We start from the raw sequence: 19,024 nt of genomic DNA on the forward strand, positions 1-19,024 counted from the left end.
GTCACGTTCACTTCTACTTGGAGAATTTTTGGGATGAGTATAACCTTATTATTTCAATATTGATTCTTGCTCGTGGTAATTTCACTGTTTCAGAGTTGATGCTGAGTCTTGCAAAGTGCTACGCCCATTATTACTGCAATTCAGGACCTGAGACCGAGCCCAACAAATTCTCCTGGCAAGGGTGTGGCAGAGCCAGGTTAGACCTGACTTTGACAACTATGTGACCTTGGACAGGCCACTTTTCTCTGAAATTCTGTGGCTGGGGGTGTGGAGGAGAATGCTGTACACTTTGGGCTCTCAAGCCAGGCCAGGGCAGTGTGGGAAAGGATTCCTTTCACTCATCTGTCAAGACATCTCTGTTAATAAGCTTGAGTATTGCAGCCTCAAAGCTTTTGTTTCCTCGTTACTGAAAAATAAAAATCATTTCTTTTGCTCACTTGTCCCACTTGAACGGTGTGTAATTTCGTTATAGATTTATGTGTTTATGACTTTGTGACCTGGGGAGAAGCTGGAAATTCCACTGTGCCCATTTCTACTTCTGGGTTTCTGTAAAGGTCACAGCAAAATTATTTTATCAAGTACACCACAGAAGGGGAAAATCTTAATCTTATATTATACATATGCAGCACTTGACCTTCTCTTGAGATGCGGCACCTCTTAGCCACACTTACTTAAACATAATGCAGCTCTTTCCCGGATGCACGCTGAGAGAATAATTAGGTGCCCTGGCCTCCCAGCTGGAGAGGAGGCTGTGCTGTGGGGCAGACCTCAAAGACGAGAAGGAGAAAGAGTTGAGGCAGCTGGGGACAGGGCAGGGGTGAGTCCACAGAGCTGCAGAGCTGCAGCAAGCTCATCCTGATGACTGGGCCACATGAGCAGGCAAAACAAACACCATGGCTTGTTCGAGTTCCCCTGCTGACTGTGTGCCTCTGCCAAGCCACTCATTGCCTTCCCTGGGCCTCAGTTTCCCTATCATAGCTCTGGGACATGCCACTTTGTTCCATGGGTAGCAGCTGCCTCAGCCTTGTGTTAAAGATTCTGAGCTCTGGTCCAGGTTGAGTGGGAATAGGTGCTGTGATTGATTAGTGATGCCTGCCATGGCTGGAATATGGAGGTGGTGATAGTAGCTGTGCTGGGAACTGGCTAACCCTGTTCTAGAGTATTTCTAAGGTCCTTTCCTACCCTGGCTACCTATGATCTGTGAACTCGCCAAAGCCCTGGGGCAAGGAAGCTTGGAAAGGGAGAAATGATAACATCTTTCCTAAGGGAAGAGGACTATTTGCCTTGTCATGTTTTAGAGGGAAAATGAGATTTGTGGTTGGTGTTTTGTTTCTGTTTCTTTGTTTGCTGGCTCTGTGGAAGGCAGAGGGAGCAGGGGAGAACAGTGCCAGTTCTGGATGTGCAAGCCCGTGAGACTCAGCATCTGCATGTGCAGGTGGCCAGCCTAGGGAAAGAGCAGGAGCTCTGGGGGTGTCTCACTGTCACCAGCCCGAGAAACACAGCAAGAAGTCACCTCCGTTTATCTTAACTTGCTTATAAATTATTTTTAAAGGGCATTCATCAAGGTCCGTGTCAGGGGAAGTATTTAAAAAAAAAGGTTTTTCTCAAAGGGTAAACACTTCAGGTTGAAAACATGGAAAGCAGCAGCCTGACCGCCAGCATTTGTCCCCTTCACCCGCTGCCCAGTGCTACCAGACTGATGGTGTTTTTAGAACATTGGCAGCCGGGCTCTGATTTGGGTGGGGAGGGGGCCTGGAGAAGGGACACCTGGGGATTCCCTACCTGCTTCGCACATGGGCATAGCAGTACGAGTCTGGGCCTGGCTGCTGGTGGCTCAATGGGTCCAATCAGGATAGAGGGCCTTGGGACTCTCAGGGGTGGCCAGAGGAATCTGGCCCTCACCTTTCTCTGCCCCAAGAAGCACCTCCCCGGTGGTGGAGAGGGAAATGGGGAGGGCATACTCCCTTAGAAGAGTCTTCCCTGGCTGCTGGCAGGGTGCTTCCACCCTCTTCTAAAGGGTAGATCCTCCACCCCTGCCCCCCGCAGGGCTCACTCACCTCCTTCACCACCTGGCTATGTCATTGGCTCTTCTCCAGGAGGCCTTGTCCTGCCCTGATATCCAAAATCTTGAGAAGTCCATTCCCATCTGGCCATTTTGCTACCTCTGGATTGAGGGCGCCTCCGGGGTCCACTTCCACTTCTGATTTCCCTGCGTGTCTACCTTCACTTCTCAATAATAGTCCTCTTCTTGCTCAATGTGAAGAAAGTGACTCGTATATAACTCAGGGCACGTAGAAAGTGCTCCCCAAAATTGTGTTGAATGAATGAGACATGCATGTGAAAGGGAAGGGCTCTGTTGGGCTAAAGCTTAGGAAGTTGCCCCTGGAGCTCTCAGCTGTGACTGGCTGTCCAGTTGCTCTGTGGGGAGGGGCTCAGGTAATGCCACTCCTTCAGGGGCTAGTGAAATAAACTAGATGTGGTATCTGGGTCTCCCGCTAGAGTCCTCCTCTTGGTCCCATTCCAAAGTCCTGAAGGCTTTGGCTACCCTGAAGATTCCCGAATCTAAAGAGAGTTGCACCCCTCCTCGGTGCAGGGGCTCCTCTTGCCCTGTTTGCAGGCTGGCAGGTAGGGCACAGACTTGAGGGGCAGACACAGCCAGATACAGAGGCACCAGATCAGTCCTGGTTTCTGAGTCAGCCCCTTCCCTACCTTCTCTGTTCTGGGCCCTTTCCTAATGTTACCCCTCAAACCCTCAAAGTCATAGGGACAGTGAACTGCCAGGGTGCTGGATTTTTGAAGGAGAACCCCAGGAAGAGGAAAATGCGTAACCTGAGTGGATGAAACGTGGAGGATCAGTGGGGACACAAGCCAGACAACAGATCCTTGTCTTTCATACCCAGCACCTGGCCCACTGCCTGGCACCCAGTAGGGGCTCAGTGCATATCTGTTGAATGAATGAGTGATTGCTAATTAATCACCAGGTCTTCCTCTCCTAAACAACTCTTGAATCCATCTACATATCTCCATTTCCACTACACTGGGTCATTAGTGCTTTTTGGGCTACTGTGTCTCCCCTAATTGTTCTTACTCCTCCAATTCCGTCTCTTCCCAGCAGTTAGTATGATCCTTCAGAAACAAAAATCCAATTGTGTTTCTTCCCAACTTTAATCCCATCAGTGACTTTCATGGACCTCAGGGCAAAAGCCCAGGGGGCTTGATGCCATAAGCTCAGGTTACTACCTCTTCAGACTCCGCCTCCTCGCTCATTTATTTTCCCCAATCCACCCCACAAATGCTCTCTAGCTGAGCCTGTGGCACTCACACTACACCTCAACAGAAGCATTGTGCTCAGTCTCCTGATTGAGTCATATTTTTTCTCCTGGATCTTTGTTCATGCTGCTCTCTCCATGTGGAAGATTCTCTGTCTCCTGTCACTAATCCACCTTACCTCTGCCGACCTGTTCGATTTTTATTTATTCTTTGTGTCTTAACTTAGACGTCACTTGCCTGAGACCTTCCCAGACCCGGTTAGGTCCCTCTCTGTCCTTCTCACTGATCTCATCTGTTGGAATTGTAGTTTGTGTCTTTCTCCACTAGGATGTCAGCTCCTGGGAGGGGTTGGCAGATCTTTGTTTCACCCACTGGTTATTCCAGTGCCTAGTACAGTCAATTTAAATCCTTTAAAATGAATGATTAATACACACTCAGCTTGGCACCTTGTAGAAAACATTAGCTATTTACTGAGCAGATGCTACCTTCCAGAAAGTTTACCTGCATTACACTGATCTTCACAAAAGCTCTGAGAGTAAAGTTATCCTAGCATTTTTTCTTTTACAGATGAGGTTCAGAGGGGTAAGTAACTTGCTTAATACCACACAACCAGTTTTCTCAGATCCCAAGGCCATAATGTTTCCACTCCTCCGGGGGTGTCTAGGGCACTGGAGCTGCACTAGGATCTCTTGGAAGGCTTGCTAACACTGATGACTGGGCCCCACCCTACAATTTCTGGTTTAGTAGGTTTGGAGTGGGGTCTGAAATTCTGTATTTCTAATATGTTCTCAGCGATGCTGCTGCTGCTGCTGCTGGTCCGGAGACCACAGTTTGAGACAGTTCGCTTGTCTAGATCATTAGAAAACACCTGGGCTTGCTTTATGGCTATCCTCACTCTCCAACCACACTGACCTAGGGCCACAATTGCAGGATGCAGCCTTAAACTCCCTTCTGTGAGGCTCTGACACCCAGCCTCCTATGCCTGAACCTGGCCTTGACTGACCTGTACCCAGCTGCTCTCTGAGGACAGACTGCCATTAGTGATAAGAACCTAAGTGCCTCCCCCACCCTCTTGAGACAGTGCTCTTCTGTTTGTCACCCTTCAGTCCTGATCAATGATCTCCGCATTCCACCAAGGCAGAGCATCCTCATCCTGACCCCGCCTCTTTAACAACCTCTACGCTGATTGATGCCTTCTGAGCTCCCTGCCGCTGATGCTGTCTGAGCAGCTTAATAGCACTGGAAGTTACAGTCTCGTCTGTGTCATGGTGCCTGCAGCATTCATCAGTTTCAGCAAGTGTCACCAAAAGTGATACGAGTGTATGACATAGCTAAGTATCCCCTCTGCACAGGCCATTACAGCTGGCACCAGGCCCAGGGAGGCAGAAACTGGAGATCCATTTGGCTTCGTGTGTGCTGGTCCTTATAGAAGTGAAAGTGCCATGGCCCCCACGAGTGCTTTATTCTTATTCCTGGCAACCTCTGCAATTACCCAAAGGTTCCCAGGCAAGCCAAGGGCCTGCTCTCTCGGAGTCCTCTCCCGTTGCCCCACCCTCCCACTTCTGCATCAAATTTTATCTGTCCTTCAAAGCCTGTGCATGTGCTACCTTCCCCAGGCAGCCTTCCCAGCTTCTCTTTACTCTCCCCTTCCTCCAGAGATCTCTGGCACAAGCCATCTGCAGCTCTGGGGTAGAGCTTTTCTCAGTAATCAGCTTAGTCTGAACTGCCTTGCTCAGCTCAGCAACTTGGAGTTGGAGGCTGCCATCCGTACTTCTGTGTCTTTCCCCAAATTTAAATATGTAATGATTGAATTTTTTTTTGATTACTCGAGTCTTGTATATACAATGCAAAACATTGGGAAATTACAGAAAAACACAAAATAAAGTGGTGCTTCCAATCCTGGTTTTCATTTTAGTGAGCATAGTTTATTTCTATGCATGCCTGTGTGTATACAGGTGCATATGTATATGTGTATGTTTATGTGTATTATGAAGTTTATACTGTACATATAGTTTTAAACCTACTTTTAAAATATTTTTCTATGGTGTAATTTTAATGACTGTGTAGTAGTCCATTTTATGGACGTTCCACGATTCGTTTAGTCAATACCCTATTTTTTGACATTTATATTCTTTCTTTTTTTCTCCATCTTTTCTTTTTCCTTCCTTCCTTTCTTTCTTCCATATTTTGCATAACATTGGGATAGACATCCATTAACATAAATCTTTTTTTCACATTTGCTTGCTTTTTCTTTAGAATGAGTCCTTAGAAGTAGAATGATGAATCAAAGCTCAGGCTATTTTGAAGGCCTTAGTACAGAAAAGCTTTTAAAAATCTTTTCATGGAAAAGATCTTTGCATGGAAAAGATCTAATACTAAGATCATATATTTTGTTGTTGTTATTATTTTTATTACAGCTTTTATCTTTATTCTTATCATATCAGGCCTTCAGTGAGTATTCAGTTCAACCAGCCACAGACTGTGTTGTGCTTACGTGTAAGCTCGTGCTTAGCACCGCGAAGAGGGAAGTGCAAAGGTGATCAGCCTTCAGAGAACTTTCAAACTAGTACATAATTGAATGGATGAAAGTATGCATGCCGGAACTACTTCTTTGCTGTCCCCTTATATTCACGTCAACACACTGGGAAGTGAGAGTATCACAAAGATCTGGGTCACAATGAGATGCCCTGGGGTTGTCCAGGGGCACCCATCTGTAGAAAGAGCAAAGGCTGCTGGTGAAAGTAGAGAACGGAATTCTAGCAAGGACACCCAGGGCCACCTTCTTCCAGGGAGCTTCATGCCTGGAGTTCCAGAATCAAGTACCTATGGTGTCAGCCATCAATGCCATCAATAGTGTGAAGGTGATGGAGACATTTGGCCACAGGAGTAAGTATACATATCAAGCCCAATGTGAGTCCACGAGGCCTAAGGGAAGAGCTGTATAGAGCTGTGTGCGTGTCCCACGGGAATCTCCTGCCTCCCCTCCTCACATCCACCCTAGAGTTCTCTGCAGCTCTACAGAGCTGGAGCAAAGTATGGAGAGGAAGAGGAGGTTCTAGGAGTAAGCAACTTGGGGCTCTGAACCTCTTTCTTCCTGGACAGAAGTAGGTGCCTTGCCCCTCTCACTGTCACCCCGAGAGGCAGGAAGACCTCAGAGCCAGCTGCTGAGCTGCACCTGCCTTGAGAAAAAGGCACCAGTTCTTAAGCAGGGGATGAATATTCATTGGCATGAACCTTTGCAAACTCATCTGGGGGAGAAAAATTAGATCAAGAGAAGTAATCAGATTATTAAAAAGAAAGAGCAAGGACAGAAGGCAGCCGTGGAGGGAAGAATCACATTTAAAATGCAAGGAGAGATTTTCTTCCTGCAGAGTAGCTGTGACCCCCTGGACCAAGCGCCGGGAATAGTTAAGCTCTCCCACATTTCTGCTGCATAAAAATGTTGTTTTCTGAGGCCTCATTTGAGGGGGGAGGGACACAGGCAATGTGCGCCCTCCACATACGAAAATTATACAATCGTATTTTGAGGTTTTCATTTTATCTTCCTTCGACATCAAGAAAAATTGTGAGAGCTAAAGAGGCTCTGGTGAGTGCTGAGTGACAGGTTAAAGGGCTCCAATAAAGATTAGATGGTCCACTATCTCCTGAGGAAATTGCATAAAAGTGGTTATTCCCTCTTGCTTCTATTAATTTCCTCTTCCTGGCTGCTTGGAAATGCTTCATAACCTGATGCTGCAGATGGGGACGAGAGGCGCTTTCCATTATCTCAATCACTGCACTGTTTATGAGACACTTAATCTGTTTCTTTATAAAGTAATAGTACTGTAGGTGATGGATTTAGTGTCACTGGAAGTCTGCGTGCAGGGACGAGAGGGGGGCGGTTCTCAAGAGCATTGTAAGCACCAGGTAATTTGTTACCTTGTTGAGGCTCTGAGAAGTTAGGTGGGCGTTTCAAGGTGACCTTCTGGATATCAGCTAGAGGTGACGTGTACAGTCTCTTGTCACTTGAAGTGGGAGGGAAATGCTGTGTATTTTGCCTAGGGAGTAGAAAATGCACACATGCTTAGGGATGGGTACTCAGGTCTTGTCTCTTCCTCTTCACCAAAGTCAGGGGTGGGGAAAGAGGTGTGTGTGTGAGGATACCACCCAAAAGCTCCATTTATCACCTGTCTGAACTGTGATCACTTGCAATGGAGGGTAGTTAACCCCCTTTTCTTAAGGAAGCAAAGCAATTGTGGGCTGCACTGGTGTCAGAACCATACAGCCCTCCAAGTTACAGGTGTCCTACTGGCAAAGGTCTTGTGTGAATACACAGCAAGGCGCATGAACCACTTCTCTTTCCACTCATCGCTGGAATAATAATGAAAGCCTCTCTGCTGAGATCCTGGGCTGGGCACTCTCTGACCTAATTTCCCTTCTACCTCTCCTGTTCTTCCACCTCTTCCTTTCTTGCTTTGTCTTTGCCTCTCCTTCTGAATCTCCCCTCCCCATCTCATAACAATGGATTCCCAAAATGATGTGCATCCTACCTGACCAGTCTCCCCGTGCACACACAAGCATAGCACAGATCACGTGATATTGAAGGAATCAGCATTTCGTTTTCTGCCTCCCTCACCAGGAAGGGTGCTTCCTAAAGTTTGTCTCCCCACCCCCTACATTCAGCTCTATTTTTCTAACATGGTGCCTGGCACGGGGCAGATCTTCAGGAAACATTTGTCGAATGAGGTGCTTATAACTGTAGTGATAGTGCTGACTATAATTTTGTATCAAGAGAAAGGCAACCCCTAAGTTTTGGAATGATAGTAAAGCAAAGAACTGTGTTATCAACCTCAAAATTGCCTTTAAGTGTGGCTATATGTTTGGTTAGGCCAAACAGTTTGTAATTACTATTTTCTGAAACTGTAGAGCCCTTAGGCAGGTGAGCAGTCTCCAGGCTGCCAGAGTCTGCATCATGCTCTATCATATTAACTCCCAGCTGCTTGACATACTCAGGTGACTTTCCTGGGCCATTTGCTTTTGCTTTTCTTGGAGTAAATATTCTTATTCAGAATCTACCCAGAAGGCCCATGTATCACTTCTAATTAAAGTTGCTTTTTCTCAAGGGACGGCATAGTTTTTTAAAATTTATTTTTCTATGTTAAATTTTTAATAAAATAACAATATTGTTAACTTGCATTTCTTATTAGTAGTATCTGATACAAAATGAGTTAAAAAGGCTTTGTGGACTAGCCTGCCACTTTAACCGTTACTTAAAACATTAATTCTATGAGAAAATATAGCACAAGTGTGCTTACAAGTTACAACCTAAAAGTCTAATAAATGAACGTAGGAATGCTGCTTCTTTATAAATTAGGGAATGTCTAGACACAGATTTTATTAAAATATTAACTTATGAAATATGAATGTTAAAGAGATTCATCCGTTGGGTAATTTTAGGTAAAATATATTTTATAGGTATAATGATTCATTTATTATACAAGACAAATAATCTGCATAAAAACACATTTTTCCATTTGGTTCCAGGAATTATTTGCCTGCTTTGGGACTCAAAACTTATATTCTGACCCTAAATTCTAAAAGTCCCTGAAAAAAAAAAACTTGTTTTTCAAAAGGGAGAGGGTAAGTAAGGGTGGAAAAGATTAGCATAATTTGGCACTTATGAATGATAGGCACATATTCATATTTAAATTTATTAAATTCTAATGACCAGTGGGAGTTGTTGTGAGAACTGTAAGTGTATCTTTTATATATCCTTTATACAGATGAGCGGGTTGAGGTGCTGAGGAATTATGTAACCTGCCAGTGATCACCCACCTAGGAACAAGCAGAGACAGGAATCAGACCCAGGACTGTCTAACCACTGCCTGGTACTCCCTGCCCTGGGGAGTATGGAATCACACCCTCTCCCAGGACCTCTCTCCTCACCCTTTCTTTGACCTTCTCTCCCTAAAGTCCAGCTTGGACCCATTCTTCTCCAATTCCTCCTCTTCTGGCCGCCTTAGAGTCCAGAGACTTCAGGACACCCAGGTCTGCCTTCCTCCATCAGAAATCTCAGGAAGGCACCTTACAAATTTCTTCGCCACTTGTGGATATCAAGATGATTGTTTATGCTGTTAACTTATTAAATGTAAAGCGAGGAGGCTTTTAAGTGCTAGAAAGAAAAAATACCTTGTTCCTCTTGGACTGATACGTTAAGAAAATTACAGTGTGGAAGGGAGCAAATGAATGCATGAGAGGCATCACTTTCCAGGTAAAGAGCTTCCGCTGCGTTTGGATAGTGCAGGCCTGGACTTTCTCTGTGTTCTTCAGCATCGGAAGTGAATAGGGCCCAGGAGTGCTAGGCCATTTATAGTGGAAAGAGCCAAGAGCTTCTCATAGGAGACAATGAAGAGATATGAAAAGAAGAAAGGGAAAGAGGAGGAAGGAAATAGAGGAAGAGACTGTCCTGAGAGGACCTGGAAAGATAGATCAGTATGCGAAATCCTTTGATACTTTGAGTATGTCATTCAGGGTTTTCCCTTTGGGGTTTTATTTGTTGAGTCTTTAGTAGAGATTTGAATTGTTTTTTTCTTTTCTACAGAGAAGTTTCTTTTGAATGTGTTCAGATGGGTCAGCAAGTGGGCCACATGTACATGGGTTAAAATGAAAATCTTTAAGAACCATATTGAATCATCTAGACAATATTTACCCCAGTGTGTACCATGGGAATTAAATCCCAGAGGATGCTCTACAAAATAGGGCTTCTTGGTGATAAAGCATAGCATTCTGTATCCCATTTTTAGAAGTTCTGAGAAATTCTGTAATAAAAAAATGAGATTAACTTTTAAATCCACATTTTCAAAATATCTGGCCTCAGAATCCTTTTGTAAGTAACAGATATTCACAACCCAAAGAGCATGGATGCCATGGAATACTCTTGGGTTAGACCATTTCAGAACATTTCATTTCAGAAATCGCTTCCCATCCAAGATGAGCTCCCACCCCAAGGCACTTCCAGAGTAACTGAAACACTGTACCTCACTTCAAGTGAGCAAAAGAGTGAAACAACTTTTCCAGCACAGGAAACAGTCCTTCCTTCTTGTCTTAGTAGAAAAGCTGTCGATAGTCCCCAAATAGTTTATGTGTATGTCATCACTATCATTTCTCCCACAGTGTGATACTGGGCAACTTTTTGATCCTCTTCGTGTCCCAATTTCCTCATTAGCAAAATGGAGATAATAATAGCTACCCCATAGAAGTAATGAATGTAAAGCACTTAACACGAATGTTAACAGATGGTGGCTACTACTATTATTAAAGAATACTCTGCACTTCCCATGAGGGAACTATATATTTGGGAAGATGAGCTTTGTAAGTAGAAGCTATTATAATGGATGGTACTTCTGTTACAGCGACAACCATATTACAGTATAATTGTATGAGGACACTGGATCAAGAGCTCCTTGAAGGCAGGCTGTGTTCTCTAAATTCCCTGGATCATGCCCTCAGAGGGTCACAGTAAATGTTTGCTGAATGAATTAGTGAGGTTTGCTGAATGAATGAAGAAAGCCAAGTGAATTGACCATGCAGTAAGTTTCACCTGGTCTCAGAGGAGGATGAACCAGAGCAGGTTACCTGGGCACAGGAAGAGTCGGGAGCTAAGATGGAGAGGAAGGGCCTCAGGGAAGCAGAGTAGGCAGGAGCAGTGTTTTGAAGAATCAGCAAGGAGGAGATCAGATATCTGGAGTAGAGGGTCTCCGTAGATGAGGCATGGTGAAAACCCAAGGGATAGGCTGGAATCAGACTTTTTGGGTCGTGGCTCTTCACATGCTGACCATATAGGGAATTAAGAGGAAGTGCCTCATATCTGAAGGTATTGCTAGTGGACATGAGGCTGTGCCAGGCTTTCCCAACCTTCTCCACAGCCATGTACATGATAGATGACACCAAGTACATGACACATTCCCTGGTTCGTTGCTTGCAAAGCCATCCTTTTTTTGCCCCACCCCTGAAAACATTTCAAAATGCAGTTAAGAGAGAATGATATTATAAATCTAGTAACCTTGAAATCACTTTAATTTATTTCTTTTTAAAGAATCACTCATGAATTCTAGTCCTTTACCATCATTCATAACAAATGCTTGTTAACACAACTCACATGTGTCCTTCGTGTATTGCAACATGACATTTAAGAACTATGGATCTGGTCCATTGTTAACCAGGACCCTGTTTCATCCAAGGACACTAGGCAAGATTCCTTCAGCGAGTGGCTCAGAGTAAGGCCCTAGCTGTTAACCAAGTGGACAAGGGAGGGGGTAACTATTTATAGAGCACTTAAATCCCAGACACTGAGCAACGTATTAGATTCATTCTCATTTAAATCTCTCAGCACACCTGGAAGGGAAAAATCATTATTCACATTGTTCAAGTGAGAGAGGCCATTGGTGCCAGGAAGGGATCTTTCGCTAAAGATGTTTGAAGAATTGGAAGTGTTAAATAGGGGTTTTCTCAGTCTGAAATGCTCACTTTGTGTAAGAGGGTATCTCAATGTCCTTTGGGAGGAGGGGCAGAATCTCTCATTTTCCAGTTCTGGGGAAGGACCTCTGACTTCTGCTCTCCCGTTAATTCTCAGATGGTCTCTTTGTGTTCCAGCCTGCCCTGCTGGGATGTTCAAGGCCAGCCAGGAAGCTGAGGGCTGCTCCCATTGCCCCTCCAACAGCCGATCCCCTTCAGAAGCGTCTCCCATCTGCACCTGCCGGACCGGCTATTACCGAGCAGATTTTGACCCCCCGGAAGTGGCATGCACTAGTAAGTGTCTAGTAAAGGCTCTGGGCTAGGGAGTTTGGTTCCCTAACAGTGCAAGTGGTGGGTTTGGGGCAGGGGAGACTAAGAAAACAGTCTCCAACTGCAGTACTTAACAGAAATGCCAGCTGCGGTGCTGAAGTGGACAGCTCCTATGCTGGGCATGCAGGACCTCGCTCTCCCTGCTTAGTAGCCCAGTCAAGACTACGTTCTTTCTTACCTCCTCCTCCCAGATGCTACCATCTCCCTCCCACCAAAGCAAGACAACTTCTGCCCACCACATGTTAAAAACACCCACCTAGAGAGTTCTTTGAGAGCAAAATCAAGATCTACTAGGTTATTCCAACAATTTCTAGTAACTCTTTTAGTCACCTCCTCCAAGAAGCCCCCTTGGTCCTAACAACCAAGAAGATCCTCTCCCTTCACTGGACTTTCTGTATCTCTGTGACCAGACTCTCCTCAGAAAATCTCATAATTTTATCAATTGCCCAATTATTCTGTACTTGCCTTCTCACTTACTAAATGAAGGTCTTTGTGTCCCAGGACCATAAATTCATCTCCCTGTGTCACTTCCAGTGCCTAGTATAGTATAACACTTGTGCCCCCCACCAAATGACAAGACCAGAGGCCTGGCCACAGTGGGCCTCTCTGAGGCAGATGTTCTAGGGGCCAAGACCTCAGGTCCACCGCTCTCCCATTCTCTGCTCTAGAGGGAAGGGCAGTCATCCGGACAAAAGCGTGAGGGTGGGTAGCTCCACTTCCTGGATAAGGAGGGAGGTGGGGGAAATTCTCTCTCAATCTTCTCTCCCATAATTGTGGGAGGCAGGAAGCACTATTCTCCCTGCACAGCACTTTAGAGAATGTGCTTCTACCACCCTAAGTATTGCATTCCTAAAATACCAATGATTTTTCTTTTCATTCCCATTGTATGCTGAAGTTACTGCTCCAGGGTAGACCCTAATTATGCTAAAACTTTATTCTGCATTGGATTCTGTTGCCTGGCTCCCTGCGAGGAGATGCCTTCCCTTCACCTCCAGGAACAAAATTCCTTCCACTGACCCCCCAGCGAAGAAGGACACAGAGGGAATGTTTCATACATAGTTGCCGTTTGACTGAGCCCCGAGTAGAATTTCTTAATTCTGGCCTTATAGTGTATGTAACCTTTCCTGGGTAAAGAAGAGGAATGAAAATGTCTTCCAGATCAAGGTTCTGAGGTCGATCAATGTTTATAGATTTGAACTGAGGAAAAGCTCTTCCTCTTGTAAACTGATTTTCCTCAGATCTCCCTCTCTGGTGGATTGATATGAACAGAAATTATTCTATTCTGCTCACTAGAGCCCCTGTCATTCTGTTGCAGTATCATACTTATCTACTGATTTCTGAGGTTCCCCTGTGGGTCTTTGTGAGCCCGAGACGCATTGTTTAATGTACTTTAGAAACAACTTAAGGATGCTGCATCACTGCTGCCTTGAAGTCCAGACTAAGGACCAGTCTCTGTGATAGCCAAAGCATACACGTAGGGTCTCACAGTTTCTCCCCCGAAAACATTTCCTTCCATTTCTGCTTGTGAACCTTCTCTTACTGGCTAGGCTCCCTCTGCTGATCAACTAGTGCACATAATAGAAACCTGAGCCTCCCATTTTCCCACTTCAGCAGATACACCCTGTAAATCCATCCAGCCCCTGGATAAGGTCACCAAGAGGGAAGGTAGGTCAATGACCAAATGTTCAGAATGCTGATGTGGAACTGTCCTCCTTGCCAAACAGCACTCCTCCTACCTGCCTCTCCAGGCTTATCTTCCAGCTATCTAACCTGATGTGCTTGAACCAACAAGAATGATTCCTGAAATAACAAGGAATATCCCAAAGCCTCTAGTCGGCACACTGTAGACCCTTACTTTACTCTGCCTCCCCACATCCTGAGTCCACCTCATTAAAATCATATCTCACTGGCTTTTCTTTCCTAGCTTGGCCCAGCTAGCACTGGGGTTAGACACACCTTCCTCACTGCCTGTGGTCTCACCACAATCTCCCCACCTTGCTTAGAGTAGGAGGGAAAGACCTGCCTCTGTGTGTCACCACACCCTTTACATTGATCTCTTACACTCCCAGAAGTAGAGTGCTGGTTCAGACTAGAAAGCGCCAAATCAAAGCCACGCTCATCTGTGGTCAGGCCCGAGAGCAGCTCGTTGATGCTTTCATTGTCCAGCCTTGGCCTGCAGGGGCAAGCACTTGGTGAGGGTGCCAGAGGCCGGGCTGGGCTGCAGCACAACGCCAGGCAAAACAAGTGTAAATAAACCTATTATTTTATTGAGGCTCATTATATATTTGATGTATTGTGTGCCAGGGAAGTACTGTATGAAAAAGTCAATTTGTTGGCTTTTATAATCTCATTAGGGTTTCCTTTTAAAGCATTCTAATTGGAGGTACCATCTGTTCTCTTAAAAAGGCATTGCACATCACCACAGTAAATAATTTTTCAGATACCAGGAGCGTATCTGGAGCTATTGAGGCCAGGCACAGCCCATACCATGGCTGGTTCTACAACTGGAGCAGGGCGGCCAAACACAAGCCCAGCATAACCTGAAGGCTGGATGGGGTGGGAATGGCACGGGTGCTTGTTCACTTTGCAAGTGCCATTTTCCATTCATTCAATCAGGAAACAGTTATGGCCCAGCAGGACAGTGTGTTGGACTCAGGTAAAGGGGAGCTCTCTGTCTTTCTAAAATGTGCAGGACAGTGGGCATCTAGTGTCCAGGTCCTGTGAACATGGGGAAAGGGTACAGTGTCTGGAGTGTCCAAGAGCCCTGGCCTCAAAGTCTGCAAGGGCCTCAGATTTGGCCTGTTGCCATCATCTTTAAATGAGACTGTATCAAAAGTCATGCTCTTTCTCTGGCAACACTGAAAATTCTATAAAGAACCTTACAATTTAAAATGTGCTCTTCTACAAGGCTAAAATACCTATAGTGCACTGAAAATTAATATTTTTAATGAATTCCATTAATATCTTGGGACAAGCACATATATATTCATTGTATTGTTACAGTGTTAAAAGCGTTCACTTATTCTAAATTAATTTAAACATTTGGAATGCATGATAACTTTCTTTCTTTTCTTTTTAATCTCGTGGAAGAGTTTGTGATCCCTTGATCTCTGAGGGGCCTCACAGCCCTGTGTCCAGCCTTGTCTTTGACAAAGTTTGTACTCTCAGCAGGGATCTGGGTGCTAAAAGTGGATCACCACCCCTCCCTGCTAACAAAGCTCTCTGAATGAAGCCAGGCTACGTGGACAGTGGGGGCCACCTTTAAAGAGAAGTTATCAAGGGGCCACTTACAACAGGGGGCAAGGCAAGAGATCAAAGGGAAGGTGCAGCCCGCTAGCTGGGAGGGACTGTGAAGGTCATGGGCTGAGGAGCCAGCTCTGAACTTTGGGCTTACTGAGCTTTGGCTGAGGAAGTTGCCACCTTCCTCCTCCTGTTGCCTACCTGGGCCACCACCCAGAAACCCTGAAGCTCCCTGGGGAGTCCTGACATCCCAAAATTGCCCCAATCTTGGGTGGGTTCTGGGAAAGCGTACTGAACCATCAGTTGCTTGTAGCGATTAAAAAATGAACTTCGGCACTTCACAGACAAAAGTTCAAATCTTGATCATGTCTCTTACCTTCTCTGTATCCTTGGACGAAGTCCTTGACTTTCTTACATTCTGTCATTTTATTCTCATGACCTCACAATAACGTTTGCCTTTCTGGATTGTTATGAGGATTAAGCAAAATGGTATTATAGAATTTTTGGCACCATGCCTGGTTCATAGCAAACTCTCAATTGTTGTTAGAACTCGCTTTGGTTATATTCCTGGAAAGTATGAAGACTGCAGCAGATAGGGAAGCTTCTAGCATGATAGAATGTTGGAGATCTAAAAATAAAAGTAACACCCTCAGGATAGTCCAGGTTGACTCTGTCTTCGACCATCAGAGCAGAATCCAGAATCTACTGCGTAGCCCTAGACCACACAGTCACCTTGGCCTGAGGACTCTGGTGAAAACAATGAGAAGGTGATGGCCATTACAACCAGATGTGCTGTGGGAGAAGTGGGGAGTCACAGACTGAGCATCTGGGAATTCCAGCTGCTACCAAGTCCTCTCCTCTGGGACTGACAGGACTGAGAATCTGGACAGCAGCAGTGACAGACAAGACTGGCTTTTAGTTCTCAGGGAGCAAGGGTATAGTGACTCCTCAGGGTCAGGTACACTTCTTTCCACAGGAGGGTCTTATGGCACAGGAAGTGTGACAGGGTCAGCCTGAGAGAGGGAGCAGTCAGGAACACATGAGGAAGTGCACAGCAATGTGAAACCAAGCACTGAAATTCACATCTTCATTTTTAAATAATTTCTAGTTTACTGGGAGACGGAATAGAAAGGAGGAATTTATGAAGCAGGTGAAAATAGATAATTATGCCTTATAAAATTGCTGTCTGTGAAAAACTATGCAGAAGGACTGGTGTAAAAATAATTACCTTGTTACATTTCTGACCACAAAAACCCTTTTTCTGTCACCCACATGAGAGAAACTTTGATGGATCACAGAGACAAGCTAGTGCTTGTCTTTTTCTTTATTTCTTCTTCAAATTCGATAGGTTTACCTCTGCAGTTTTGATCATATAAATTGGATGAAGAACGGGCTCCAGAGGTCATTGTCTTGTCCCTGGTCCCTCCTGCCATCCCCTCACTTGAGGAGGTGCAATGCAGCCACCTGGCTTCCCCGAGAGACCACCCCTGATCCCCCTTCCCTTCCCCATTGTGATTCACCAGAAAGGCCGGCAAGCTGAGTGGCAAAGCAGGGGCTTTGGCTGTAGATCTTGATGGTGTGACCTGGGCCCATTAATCTTCTATGAACAGGACTTCTCATAGGCAGAACTGGGCATGGAGAAACTAAAATTAGGGGGTTGTGAGAATTAAATAGCAGAATATCAGCGAAGCCCCGGGGTGAAAACTCAAGTCTGTCTACCTCCAGTGCCTTGACCTCACACATTGTGGGAGCTAAACTTCGGGGGTTCTTAGGAGGATCATATAGATAGTCATGACTAGGATTCTGATTTGCTGTTACTCTGACTCTTGAATCCGCCTCCCAACAGAAAACGATGAGAATCTATTCTTCCCTCTCGCATCCTCGCGTAGTCCAGTTTATCTCATTTAAGCTCACGTTTCATCCTTTTAGGGGCTGGCAGCTGGCCTACTTTTTCATTCCAGCCATCACAGGGCGGTGGGGTGGTCCCTGTGGCACAGACATCATGCTCCTTGGATGGGCTGCCCGGGAGTGTGGTGGCATTGCCCAGAATGGAGAAAAGGGTACCAAGTCCCAGAGAGTAGAAATGGCCTTGGGATGTCAGGAAAAGAAGAAAGTTCTCTGCAACCAGGCATGTTGGCCTTAGGGACAGTTTGAAAAGCCTGTAAGGACATCAGCTCATAAACCTTCTTCCAACCTTTTTGGTTCCTGCTGGGTCATGCTGGGTCATCAGGATCGCCAATGATATTTTTTCCTACAGTACTGGTTTTTAAATGCAATCTACACACAAGCAACCTCAGCATCACTGGCAACTTGGAAATACCAATTCTCAGCCCCTCCCTAGACCTACAGAATGAGAAGCTCTGGGGATGGTGAGTAGGGGACAGCAATCTGAGTTTTAACAAGCCCTCCAAGTGATTCTAAAGCATGCTAAAATTTGAGAACAATGCTTTAGAATTAGGCCATATTTCTCCATCTTCTGCTTTATGACTCCTGGGGAGAGAGGCCATTGAGTGAATTCCTACAGACTGGAGCCACAGGGCCTGCTCCTCCCCATCAATGTCTATGTGCCAGGCTTGGCAGGGCGGCGGTAGGGTGGTGGATGGAAAGAGAGAAAGAGAGAGACTGGAAGAGGGGTGGGGCGTGGTGTGAGTGTGAATGTATTTGTCTGAGTGTTTCAAGGCAGGGCCTCACTAGTTCTTAGAACAACTCTCACCAGCTCTGGCTTGGTTTCCAGTTCATTCTCACTTTTGGGTGGTTGGAGCAGTATGGAGACCTCCAATGTACAGCATCAGCTGAGGCTGGGAGCAGTGATGAGGGAGAGAGTAGAGATCGGAGAGCACAACCTGGCTGGAGTGGGCCCTCAGAGAAGGCTGAGGGAGAAACTGAGGCAGAAGCAAAGTGACTGATGGGGACCATTCACCTGAGCTCAGATGGAGGATCAAGTGGGAAAGGACTATAAATGGGAGATAAGCCTCACCCTTTGGATGGTCTTCTACCCCATCCAGCAGGAAATAGGGCAAGGGGGAGCCTCTGGGGCTGCCACTGCAGGAAAGGTTTCTTTAGGCCAGTAGGCAGGAAGGCCGCTCAGGGTGACAAACACTCCACCCAGCATAGGAATCAGTATTACAAATTGGGGACTACACTACCCTTAGGGATGATTTTTAAAACTTTTCAAAGATAAGACCTTTTCAAAAGCATTTCCCTCTATCAGTCTAGGAGTTCCAACACATTACAAGAAGGTGGCTTTTCTTAAGGTTAGCTTTATCCATTGCCGACCAGGGCTTTAGTAAAATATATACCGTGTGTATCTCATTGTATAGATAAAAGAGCTGCTTGATTTTACCCTGATATGTGATCCATGTTGCACATAAAAATATGTTATTTGTGCTTCTGAGGGAGAGGCAATTTGTGTTTTCCCTGAGGTGAATTATAAACGAGGGTCATAGATGAACAAGAGTCATAGGCAAGCTGTTTCTCGGAGTGCCTGGACTTGGATGGTTTATACACCTGGATGCAGAACTGAGGGAGTGTGACTGCAAGCTGAAAGCTATTTGTAACTGTCACTGCTGTTTCAAGAAAGGTCACCGTTGCCTGCATACACGTGCTTTCACACTTTTATAATCTACAATTTCTTTTCACAGTTGTTTGACCCAAGTGGGTATAACCCTTATGAGGCATCCTGTAGCTCTAA

General features: G+C 45.5%; 1 protein-coding gene across 1 annotated transcript in view; it reads left to right on the top strand.

Moving 5' to 3' along the window:
* Positions 1-19,024, top strand: part of EPHB1 (EPH receptor B1) — a 323,669-nt gene that overhangs the window by 170,641 nt on the left and 134,004 nt on the right. Inside the window, exon 7 of the mRNA XM_011373192.2 lies at positions 11,902-12,057. Within this exon, the coding sequence (XP_011371494.2) occupies positions 11,902-12,057 (156 nt within the window). The remainder of the gene's footprint in view (positions 1-11,901; positions 12,058-19,024) is intronic.

This window comes from Pteropus vampyrus, unplaced genomic scaffold (assembly GCF_000151845.1).
Source record: "Pteropus vampyrus isolate Shadow unplaced genomic scaffold, Pvam_2.0 Scaffold220, whole genome shotgun sequence".
NCBI classification, from domain to species: domain Eukaryota; kingdom Metazoa; phylum Chordata; class Mammalia; order Chiroptera; family Pteropodidae; genus Pteropus; species Pteropus vampyrus.